This window comes from Lissotriton vulgaris, chromosome 1_1, assembly GCF_964263255.1.
Source record: "Lissotriton vulgaris chromosome 1_1, aLisVul1.2, whole genome shotgun sequence".
Classification (NCBI taxonomy): Eukaryota; Metazoa; Chordata; class Amphibia; order Caudata; family Salamandridae; genus Lissotriton; species Lissotriton vulgaris.
This window is the reverse complement of record NC_141685.1, coordinates 830,408,703-830,420,702: the sequence shown is the minus strand read 5'-3', so window position 1 is coordinate 830,420,702 and position 12,000 is coordinate 830,408,703. Positions and strand designations below refer to the sequence as shown.

Sequence of the window (12,000 nt, the reverse complement as noted above, 5' to 3'; positions counted from 1 at the left end):
TAAAATGACCAGTTTTGTTCATCAGAAATGCTAGTGTTTGCAGTTCTTGTATTACTGAAAGCAAATAATGTAGTAGACTGGAATTTATGGTTACTAGGTTTTTCTGGAAAGGTGACTAAGATAGTGTTGGGCCAGTTACCAGATGAATCTACTTGTACAGTGGCCATTTAGAAACTCATCTCACTCGAGGTGGGAAAGGAAAAGAGACAACTGATGGACGGAATGCAGAACAAATCAAAGCATTCACTCCGAGTCAAGAGATCTTGGTTAAAGCATTATTGGAGGAGGTGGAGCAGTGTCATGCCAGTACTGACCCACGCAGACTGGTTTGTTGGTGCACTCCTCTTTGAGGACCTCTCATGGATAGACTTCAATCTTCATATATGCCCCCCTTTGCACCAAATCTTGTACTACATATTGAGCAGGATGAGAAGCATTCTGTTGCTGACATTTTTCTCCCGCAACATTTACGGCAGGTCAAAGCGATCAAGACTTGGATGAAGGCATGCACAAATAAAATAGACTGAAACGTTTAGTACTAAAATATCTCCTATAAATTCCTACCACACACAACTATGAAGGCACGTTAAACCAATAAAGAGCTACACAAAGGATCTGGCCTACATGCATTCTAAAGAAAATGTTGGACAAGGTAGGCATCCGGCGGAGCAGTGGTGCGCCTAGATCTACTGCTAACCGGGGTGCCCCCCAAGTTTGCCACCCGGTGCAGGTAAGAGCCCGGGGGGGTGGGGGCGTTGCTGGGAGAGGTCGGCGGACAGACTACTTGTTCCGATTTGGGGGGGGGAGGAATGACTGACTACTTGTTCTCGGGGTGGATGGTAGTAGTCGAGAGACACTACTTGCTCACCTCTGCCGTTTACAGACTGCTGAAAACAAGGAAACTAAATGGTATTACAGACCCCAGGGTCAAGCACGTGAAGAACCTGTATTCCACTTTAAAAAAAGCTTTTCATCTCTGGTGAAGTTGCAAGGAATATTATATCTTTGCAGTACCTGCTGATTTCAAAGACCTATCATCCTGGCAGAGTGCGTTTCATATTTATCTTGATGCAAAATAACTGTGCAGTTCTTAGACATCATAGTCTTAACAGCCTTGTTGCATGTTAATTTTTATATAGCTCTGCACAGCTCACTTTTGCAGTTTAGTGCTTTAAATACTTTATGGTACAATCACACAATATAATGGCATTCAATTTACCAACTCTGGGAAACTGATGGGCTGAATCAGCCCTTCTGTTATTCAAAATGTATGACATGCAACTTACCAAAGCAACTAGGACTTACGTTGCTGGTTCATAATGTCAGACATTATGCAGCATACATTTGTAACGCATTTGTAGGGCTACAATGTATTGTTAAATAGATTAGCATGGTCAAACACAAAAAATGATAGCGGAGGAATGCTTGCAATAAGTCTAACCACTAGAAATGGCTAGTGTTAGCACTCCATCTTTCTTTTGCCCACCATGCCACCTTAGTTCCAACCCAGTCATATGCAAATCACTCTTTACCGTGCTCTAACAGGAACAGCCCTGTTCGAACTGCCAAGCTAGATCTTTTCTGAACAGGAAGTCAAGCAACCCAAGTCTAGTTTTGTCCGGATTGTGTCTCATCTGTCAGGTGGAACTTGTTGCCAGAGTTATGGCGCGCACAGGACACACGTCTTGGCATAACCTTGCCAGTGGCTGAGCTTATTTCAAGCATTCCATCCATCCATAACTTTGGTGTCGTTGCAGGTTGTGTCCTAGATGTGGCGTCCGATGTAGGTCCCGTGCTTACTGTGCCATAGGACTCAAGATATACTAACTGATGAGACCCAAGTAGGTCAAGATAATAAAAGCTAGCTTAAGTCCATTGAGTAAAGAAAGCAGGCCCAGCCACTACCTTGAAAACCTTTCAGTGAGAAAACGGGTGATGAAACCTTATCCACAACTACTCACCACCCATTTCAAGTCCTCAAGAGAAAAGCAGCCCTGGCCCACCCCTACCCCCTTACATAACAGAGGCCGCAACCCATGAAAAGGTAACTGGCTCCAGCAGAAGCTAGGATTCCATATGGAGTTCAACAACCAAATGCTGGACTTAAAATAAATGTATTCCCAAACAAAAACCCTTTTAAATTGCATAGAGAATCACAGGCTCCACATCCCTGGTTACTAGGAGAGGCTTTGGAAAGACTGCATAAGGGACAATCCTTATGGACATGGGGAACAAAAAGAGCAAAATAGTCGGTCCAGGAGGTTCTCAGGGCTGCTTTTTGAGCAGATGCTTTTCGGCTGTTTTACAAATAATATCTAGACTGAGCTCAGCAGCCCTTAGTAGCTACCACCTAACAAGAAAGAATACAGAGGCATCAATCCGCTTCAGGACTTGAAGTAGAAAAGATGGGAAAAGTCAGTACCTAAAAAGCTACTGCAAATGGCCGCTCTTTATATTTTGACACTAAAATGTAGAAGTCTCCCCCAAAATCCCATAGGAGGCTTTTCTTGCAGGAGGGAGGATACATAGGGGACCAAGAACTGAATATCTCATAAGATGACACTATGCCTGTGAATGAAACACCCAAAAAAATTATACCTTAAGAGTTGCTCCTCGAGAAACCTCCATTTGACCATGCAATCTCTTCATGCCAGTCTTAGGGTTTTGTTTCTGTATTAGACGCTTTGCCTGGAATCTGGCACATTCATTTACGACTGCCATCTTGCTACTCAAGTGTAGGCACTTTTTTAGCCTCTTTAATGATATAGGTAGAAACCCACTATAACAGATATTCATCACTTCTTCAAAACGCCATGCTACCTTGAATATATTACCTTTCCAATAAATAATTTAAACTCTGAATCACTTGATGTAAACTAGGCCTGGTTATGCCAAATATTTGGTTACACTTGTACATCCTACCTCAATGTACACACTATGCAACCTCAGGAGAAAGGCAAACAAAAGGTAAAATTATTATTAAGTACATACCAAACTTGCCAGGGACACTAGAGAGGTCTGCACTTGGGTCATGTTGCCGTTCTCAAAGAGATCATTAGCTTCAAATATATCATGAGGCTTCATTCCGTACTCTTGGATTGCCCGAATGAAATTCCCAACGTTCTCCAGCTAAAGAAATACAAAATAAAATACAAAATGTACATCAGATCTTTCTAGGTGAAAAAACAACAATTTATAAATGCTATTAAAGAACATTCAACAAACTTAACAGATTGTAAACGAGCCTCCAATACAACCAGCACCAACGCCTTCATAGATGCCCACAAAACAAGCTGGCTGTGAGGAGTTCACTTTAGTTCAGATTGATTGCAGAATAAGCTGAACCTATGTAGCAAACACAGATCCCAACAAAAACCATCTGAAAGAGGCAAAGCATCATCCTTTTTGGTTTCATACAGTTGCGATTTAAATTACCAGAATGCAGAATAGAGAACACTATAATAAAATCCAAGTTAAACTCCCCTTCACTTAAACCTTGGAGCTCGAAGACAGAAGAGACTGTTATTCTTGAAGAAAAATTTTCCAAAAGAAATTAGATTTGGAGTGAGGAAACTACCCACCTCAATGAACAATCACAACCCTCATCAGGGTGAAGTCTCAAAGTCACTAAATAGAATTATCCTTACCATGGATATTTGTTGATCATCTCGGCCACCCTGGTTATCATCCCGAGGCACAAGCGGAGACAGAAAACGTGTGCCTCTGCCCAGCCTCCCGTTGAGGCTAATCCGGCTTGTCGATCCATTACTAACCAATCTGTTGTGGAAAGCCGGGGGGGGGGGGGGGGGGTTGGAGGGGAGAGGGGGGCTGGGGTTTGATTTTTCCTCGGGTATGTTTCTCAGTGATTTTGAGTCACTGCTAAATAATACATTTGATCCAATTCTTGTGAGGCTTTCCCATATTGAAGACGGGGTCTCACAGTTATTATCCTCTACGAACAAGGCGAGTCAGAGGTGGGGGGATTGTCAGGAGCAGGGTTCCACTCTATTCTATCTGCCCAGGGAGAGGGTTTGAGTCAAAACCGGTTACTGTTGAAGCAGGCCTTATCCCTGTTTTGTACCAAGGACCGGGTATGGCAGCGTAATTCTGGGGGCAGTTGTTTCCCTGGGCAATAAGGGGGGTAGCCTGCATCCCATGACAAGGTAGTGCATTGGCTTAGCTCACATTTATCTTATAGCAGGGAGTTGGTGGACTCCATCATCATGGACCGCATAGTAAAGTGGGTAGGCAAGGATAGGAAACCATGGGAGGGCGACTGCGTGATGGTCAATTTTAATAACCCTTGCCAAGTGGGTGAATTCCTTGCAGCTGCCCCAACCAACATTAGTCACAACAGGGATAGTTGCCCTCCCTCTGGGATTTTTTTATATGCTGTAGAGTTCAGCTCGTTCATTAGATTCTCATCTCGTTTTTAGGGCTGTGCCAATCAGTCAATGAGTGCCCTGTATTAGGACCGCCCCCCTCCTCTACCCCTCTCCAACAGATTTCTACCCTTGAGTAGTTTGGAGTCCTGTGAGTGACTGGATTCATGTGACTCTCCCCAACTTTGTGCCCCAACTTTGTGCCCCCCCCGTGGCAGCCACCTTCTCAATCTATAAAGGGATGCACCTTGTTGTTATGGAATATTGAGGGTCTATCATCTAAGTTTATTCATCCCAGGTGTGTGCAATTAATGAAATCTTCCCATATAATTTGTCTCCAAGAAACCTGGAAATCAAAAATAATTTCTCTTGAGGGATATAGTACTTACTTTGAACCCACTGTACCCTCAATGGCGGGCAGGGCAAAGGAGGATTAATCATGTTTGCTACAGTGGAATTGAGTGGTTATATCTCTGACCTCTACTGGCAGATGCACTCTATGCAGTGGGTACGGTTATCACTATCAGGCTGTTTATCATTGGTGTTAATTCACTTTTACAATAGCAAGCGTAATTGTTTTGGGCCCTGTGGTGTTTCTCACCTGGACCGTGCCTTGAGTTCTATCTCAGGTAAGGGTGATGGGCAAGATTTATTCTTTCTTGCCGGTGATTTTAATTGTTGTTTATGTAACCCCCCACCGCCTTCAAGATGGTGACGCCTTAAATTGTAGTTGTCTGCTGAGAGAAGGGTTACACTTTGTACATTCACATGAAGGCCGGGAGCTCAAGGAGATCCTAGATTCTCATAACTTGGTCTTTACTATGGATAAACTAGTGAACTCTTTGAATCCTGCAATCTGTCTGATCTTTAAGCGGAGTGGTTGTAGGTCATTTGATTTTAGATTTGTTTCGGCCACATTATACTGGTTGATCTCCCATTTTAACATAATTTTTAGCCCTTTTAGTGACCACAATCCTTTAACTGTGGATGTTGCTAAGGACCCTCAACCACAGCAAGGGGGGGGGGGGGGGGGGGGGGGCTCTAACAAGGCTCTCAGTGGTTGACCAGGGGAGAAGGCCAAAATGGTCTCAGTTGGACCCCCAGTGCCTCCAAGCTTCCCTCTTTGCAATTTGCTCTCCACAGATCAAAATTGGTCTTGGCAGTGATGCAGGGGGTAGGGAGATCTTGGTAGCTTTTAAAGGCATAGCCTCAGGTTCTTAAACTAATGACTTACAGTTTCTAGCAGTCAGGTTTTGGAAAACCCTATATGGTATGATAGGGACTGATCGAGACAATAAGTCACCTGAAGGTGGCCTGAAGTAGTCACCGAGGGATAGGCAATTAGTTAAATACTGCAGGGGGGTATAAACAGGCTCAAATTACCTGAAAACCTAATCTGCAGGAACTAGCCAGGGTGCTGCTTTGCCAAGCTTGTGAAGGAGGGGGGTGGAATGCTCTCTGGAAAGTGGTCAACAGGCCTTGCTTTGCTGAGGGCTCTGACCTGCTCTTATGCCATCACATTTCAGAACAGTAGTGGGTTGGTCATTTAGAAGGTGTTTATAGCCAGGGGAAGATAACATTCCTCCTGGATTAATTGAAGCCGGTAACCCTGTGGTCTTTACCTTTGATAAAGTTAGACATTGCATTCTTGCCCTGACAAGTAATAAGGCCTCCGGTCCTAAAAGTATTCCGCCAAATCGGTTTAAAGCGAATATAGAGGTCTCTGCTCCACTCTTAACCCAGATCCTGAATGCAGCTGCCCGGGAGAGGATGTTACCGTCCTGCTCTACTGCTGTGACTTTCAATTTTTTTTTTAAAAAGGGGGGACCAAGACAACCCACAAGTTTATATCGACCAATATCGCTATTGGACACAACAGTCAAGGTTCTGGGGAGAGTGATTTTAAATAGGCTGGACGATTGGGCAGAAGAACACATTCTGAGCGATGTTTAATATGGTTTTAGGGCGGGGAGGTCCACCTCAGACCAATGCTTGAACCTTCATTTAATCATTAATAAATATATGGCGGCTGGGTCTGAATACTTGCATTATTTATGGACCAGATGTCTGCATTCGACAGGGTAAACAGAGTGAAACTCTGGGCTTTGCCCAGCGAGATGGGGTGGATTCTAGCATTGTGGCTCTTTTAGCCACTAGCAAAAACACCACAATTGATGGACTGGGTTACCCCAAAACCGGTCCCAGGATGTTTTTTCCAGCCCAGGGAATTCCTGGCTTGGCAGTTCGGGCTGGACTATTCCCACAAGGCACAGGGTCAAGACTGATTTGCATATAGCTTGGCCTGATCTGAGGTGAAGTGAGCAAAAGAAAGATGATGGATTCCACCATCTCCTTGTGTTTGCTTGTCTGCCCCAAGTTGGCAGGGTATGCCCAGACCAGGATCCCTCGCTCACTTTGCCACTGGGTTCAAGATAGCCTGGTTGATGAGGGGTGTGACCCCGAAACCTGTCCCAGGATGCTGGTTTTTGGTCATGGGAAAACCTGGCTTGGTAGTTTGGGCTGGGTTTGGGCTGGACTGTTCCTGTAAGGCACAGGGTCAAGATTGATTTGCATATAGCTGGGTCTGAACTGGGGTCGGGGAGTGAGCTACAGAGCGATGATGGATTCAACCCAGATCTGTGACTGGGCGAGTCTCTCTGAAAATGTTCAGAGTTCCGTCCATCATCTCCTGTTGACTAGTTTCTCTCAGAGCACCGCCTGTACTCGCTCAATCCAGACAAGCTTTGGCATTCGTCAAGGATGCATACTTGCTCCTTTTTTTTGTTTGCTTTGTATGTGAATGGGCTAGAGTCAGCACTATTATCTGCTTCGGCAGAGTGCCCCAAGGTTGGTGATAGATCCCCTACCTTTCTTTATGTGCAGGTGACTCAGTCCTTATGGCCTGAACCGCACAACTGTTGAATTTATTCTTGGCCAGGTATGTGTCTTTTATGGAGAACCTAGATTTGATGGTCGATTTCTCGAAGTCAATCATGATAGTTGTGGGTCCTAAATCAACAAGTAGCAAGACCTCCCTTTCGATGCTCATGACGAGCTCAGCTCGTCATGATGCACAGTTGAGCTGTGCTGATGACGAGCTGAGCTCGTCATGAACAATGGTAAATCTGAGATCCCAGCACCGGGGGGGGAAAACGCCTAGCAGCCAAGGTGTTAAGGTTGCTACTTCTACCCTGGGTAAAGTCATGGTGTATCCTTACTTGGGTGTTTTAAACCATTGGTTGAGGCAAAAAGATCAGAGTTTGTTTAAACCATGGGCCAGTGTTTAGTTTCACACACAGGTTGGGCTCTAGTGTGCCCAGGGACATTTTAAAAATTAATCATGCCAAATATATTTCACAGCTTCAATATGGCAGCAATGTATGGGAGTATGCCAAGGTGGATCAGATTCAAATGGATAAGAATAGCTTTCTATGCAAGATTCAAAAGGCTCCACACTCTATTCCAGCTTTTTCCATGGAGGTGGAGCTTGGGCTTGCACAAGTGTCGGACTGGATATCCCTAAGCCTGCTTCTGTGCTGGACTGAGATCTGGAGTAGAGCTGAGCTGAAGAGAAACTGATTGATCCTTGCGCACTGTTTGACTCTTGACCGGGCACACAGAATAACCTGGATAACCCAAGTTAAGGAAGCTTTTACTCTCATATGTAGGCCCAATATTTGGAGTACCGCTCTTCCCTCTCCATGCATGAGCTAGGGTGTGTTAAAAGGTTGTTTTAGAAGGCTCGTCTGGAGAGAGTGTTTAGAGCTCAGAAAACATCAGTTTGGAGTTTCATACTGTTAAACGTTCAGGGAATAGAGCATATCTTGTTACAGTTTACTCATAGCAGGATAGGTTTTTATTGTCCAGGTTTAGGTTCAACCAACTGCATCATCTCTTGGCATCTCCATGTGGGTGGGCACGGACTGAGAAAAGGGTACCCTGCGACTTAGAATATAAACCTCCACAGGACACGCTGAATTTTATAGTGTTTTGCTCTTACTTTTGCTGGCTGAGGGAGGGAGGGAGGGATTTTTAATAACAATGCTGAAATCATTGAATTTTAACCAAGTTAGGCCAGCTTTGATATATCTTCAGACGCTTCCCACCAATTAAGTTGTTACTGTTTTATCCATCTTGTGAGCAGTTTTGGTGTCCAGGAGATCGAGACCCGACTTACTGATCTTGTGTCTATAGTATTATGAGTAATATTGTCTGCTATTTATTAACTATGAACCAGATACTGGCTTTCACTTTGTACTCCTATGATAATTTTAATAAACAAATAACGATTTATGAATAAATGAAAAACTGAGCTCCAACCCCTGGTATCAAAGGCACAGAGCAGACCAGATTAGTTTAGAAGCAATGTGTTAAGTATTTATGCAGTCCCAAAACATTAAAGGTCAAAATGCACACAAAAAATCCCAAAACAAATGTTTGAATTGCCAGTTAATCACCAAAATGACACTAGCTGTTTCCTAACCAAAATTAGCATTATTAAATGTTACGTAACCCAACGTTTTCTTATGGAACAGACAGAGTGAAAATAGCGTTTGGGGCTTTGTCACTGCAAGGACGTTTAACAGTAAATTCATAAACGTCCTACATTGAAATACCAAAGCACACTGTCTTATGGGCAATATACCATACACCCTGCTTTAATGGAAATAAGAACCACTTACTGAAGACTAAAATATTTAAAAGGAAGATTTTGACCTGTCAAAAGGGGTTATTTTGACAACTCGAATATGCAGTATAAAACTGCAACAGTCAGGCAACAAATAGTGGGCCTGCAGTCATGCTGCCACTATCATTGTGGTGGATGGCACAATGAATGCTGTAGTCCACTAGTGACATTTACCATTTGCACCATATACTAGTAACTTACAGGTAAGTTAAATATGCCAACCAGGGGTATGCCAATTTCACCATGTTAAAAGGAGAGGTACAGGCCCTTTACTGCTGGTTAGCAGGGGAAAAGTGCACAGAGTTCTACAGCCAGCAGAATAAAGGGTACAGTAAAAGTCGATAAATCTGGGTTGACTCTGCAGAACGGGTACGTTTCCTTCATTTACCACCTCAAAAATGACCACAAATTAGCACAACTGCAAAAGAATCACAAACAAGTACATCCAAACAACCCAAACAGTAAAAAGAGTATCTTTTACAAAGGTTCTCCAAAATGTACATTCACTATAAGGAATTTTTCTTAACTTTACAGGTAAAAGTGAATTAGAATATTTGGTATGGGGCTAATGTAAAAATATTGGCATTTTCATAAGCCGTTATGAGCCCCATTGAAATAGGTTTCAAAACATTTTAGCTTCATGGGGGAAACAGACCTACAGTATGTTGCCCCAGTCATATTTTTTTGACTATTTTCTACATTAGGTCCAGCTTAACAGTGCAGATGTACTCATAAGCCTGGTTCTCCTTTCTGAAATATGAACAAGACCGTGACTTGTTGATTCAAGTGTGTTTATTCATGAAATGCTCCCTACACAAACCTGTCCAAACTGGAATGAATGTAAGGAGAAAGTGCCCATGCAAGTGATGCTGGACATGGAAACATAGCTTCTCATGTTGGGTTTAAATATTTTCATTACACTTTTAGCCTACAAAATTGAGGAAGCCACAAAGGTGATCTGTGGTAGGTTATGGCGAGGAAAATAAACACTGGAGAGAGGGGAGAGAAAGGAGGAGAGCAAGGAATGTGTAGAGGATAGAGGAAGTCAAGTCAAGTCAAATAATTTATATAGCGCACTACATACCCAGAGGGTCTCAAGGCGCTTGAGGAGGGGTGGTGAATTACTTGTCGAATATCCAGGTTTTAAGTTGCTTTCTGAAGGCTAGGTGGTTTTGAGTAAGGCGGAGGTGAATGGGAAGGGAGTTCCAGGTTTTAGCCGCTAGGTAGGAGAAGGATCTTCCTCCCATGGTGGTTTTGTTGATGCGTGGAACAGCGGCGAGGGCTTGGTTGGAAGAGCGTAGTTGGCGGGAGGGGGTGTAGAAGGAAAGTCACGTGTTGAGGCATTCGGGTCCAAGTTCATAGAGTGCTTTGTGTGCATGGGTGAGGAGATGAAACGTTATCCTCTTATTGACAGGGAGCCAGTGGAGGTCTTTCAGGTGACTGGAAATGTGGTTTTTGCGCGGGATGTCTAGTATGAGTCTTGCTGCAGCGTTTTGGATGAAGTTTTGCGGTGGTACCGGCGTATAGGGTGTTTCCTTAGTCCAGGCGGCTTTTAACCAATGCGTGGGTGACCGTTTTCCTAGTTTCGGTGGGGATCCAGCGAAATGTTTTTTTGAGCATGCGAAGAATGTTGAAGCATGATGATGAAACGACGTTGACTTGTCTGGTCATCGAGAGGGAGGAGTCCAGGATGACGCCCAGGTTCCGTGCGTGGTCCGTTGGGGTGCGTGTTTTTCCAAGGGCCGCTGGCCACCAAATGTCGTCCCAGGCGGAGGGGGAAGTACCTAAGATGAGGACTTCTGTTTTGTCTGAATTTAGTTTAAGACGGCTGTGATTCATCCACTCAGCTACTTCTTTTATTCCTTCATGTAGGTTGTTTTTGGCGGTGTTAGGGTCTTTGGTGAGTGAGAGGATCAGTTGAGTGTCATCAGTGTAGGAGATGATGTTGAGGTTGTGTTGGCGTGCGATGGTCGCGAGGGGGCTCATGTATACGTTGAAGAGAGTGGGGCTGAGTGAAGATCCTTGTGGCACGCCGCAGATGACTTCAGTGGCTTCTGACTTAAACGGTGGGAGGCGGACTCTCCGAGTTCTTCCGGCCAGGAACGAGGTGATCCAGTCCAGTGCTTTCCCTTGGATTCCGATGTTGTTGAGGCGTTGTATAAGGGTGCTGTGGCAGACTGTGTCGAAGGCTGCGGAGAGGTCGAGGAGGATGAGGGCGACTGTCTCCATTGTCCAGTAGTGTTCGAATGTCATCTGTTGCTGCGATGAGTGCGGTCTAAGTACTGTGTTTGGCTCGGAAGCCGGACTGTGAGAAGTCGAGGGATTTGTGGGTTTAGAGGAAGGCGGCGAGCTGGTTGTTGACGGCTTTCTCGAGGACTTTGGCCGGGAAAGGTAGGAGCGAGATGGGGCGGTAGTTTTTGAGATCGGTGGGGTCTGCTGTGGGTTTTTTCAAAGGGCGCTGAGTTCCGCGTGTTTCCAGCTTTCCGGGAAGGTGGCGGAGTTGATGGAGCAGTTGATGACGTCTCGGAGGTGGGGTGCTATGATGGAGTCAGCTTTGTTGAAGATGTGGTGGGGACATGGGTCTGTGGGGGATCCAGAGTGGATGGAGTTCATCAGGCGAATGCTGTCCTCAGTGGAGATTGGGTTCCAGTGGTAAAGGATGTTCAAAGGGGGTTTATGTTTAGAAGTAGGTTGGGTGGGTTGGTCTCCGGATTGGTTGTCGAAGCTGTTGTGGATGTTTGCGACTCCCTAGCTTCATTCTTCCACGACAAAATCGCAAAGGATTTGAGAGGGAGTGATGTTGTTGGAGTTGGCGGTGGGGTTGGTAAACTTTTTGACAATGTTGAATAGTTCCTTGCTGTTGTGGGCATTGTGGTCTAGTCTGTCTTTGAATGCGGATTTCTTGGCAGTCCGGATCAGTTGGTGGTGTAA

The 12,000-nt window shown here is 44.7% G+C and overlaps 1 protein-coding gene across 1 annotated transcript in view; it reads right to left on the bottom strand.

Moving 5' to 3' along the window:
- The window catches only part of CNN3 (calponin 3), a 159,939-nt gene that overhangs the window by 36,190 nt on the left and 111,749 nt on the right, over window positions 1-12,000 (bottom strand). The window contains exon 4 of the mRNA XM_086957363.1: window positions 2,992-3,129. Coding sequence (XP_086813489.1) covers window positions 2,992-3,129 — 138 coding nt within the window. The remainder of the gene's footprint in view (window positions 1-2,991; window positions 3,130-12,000) is intronic.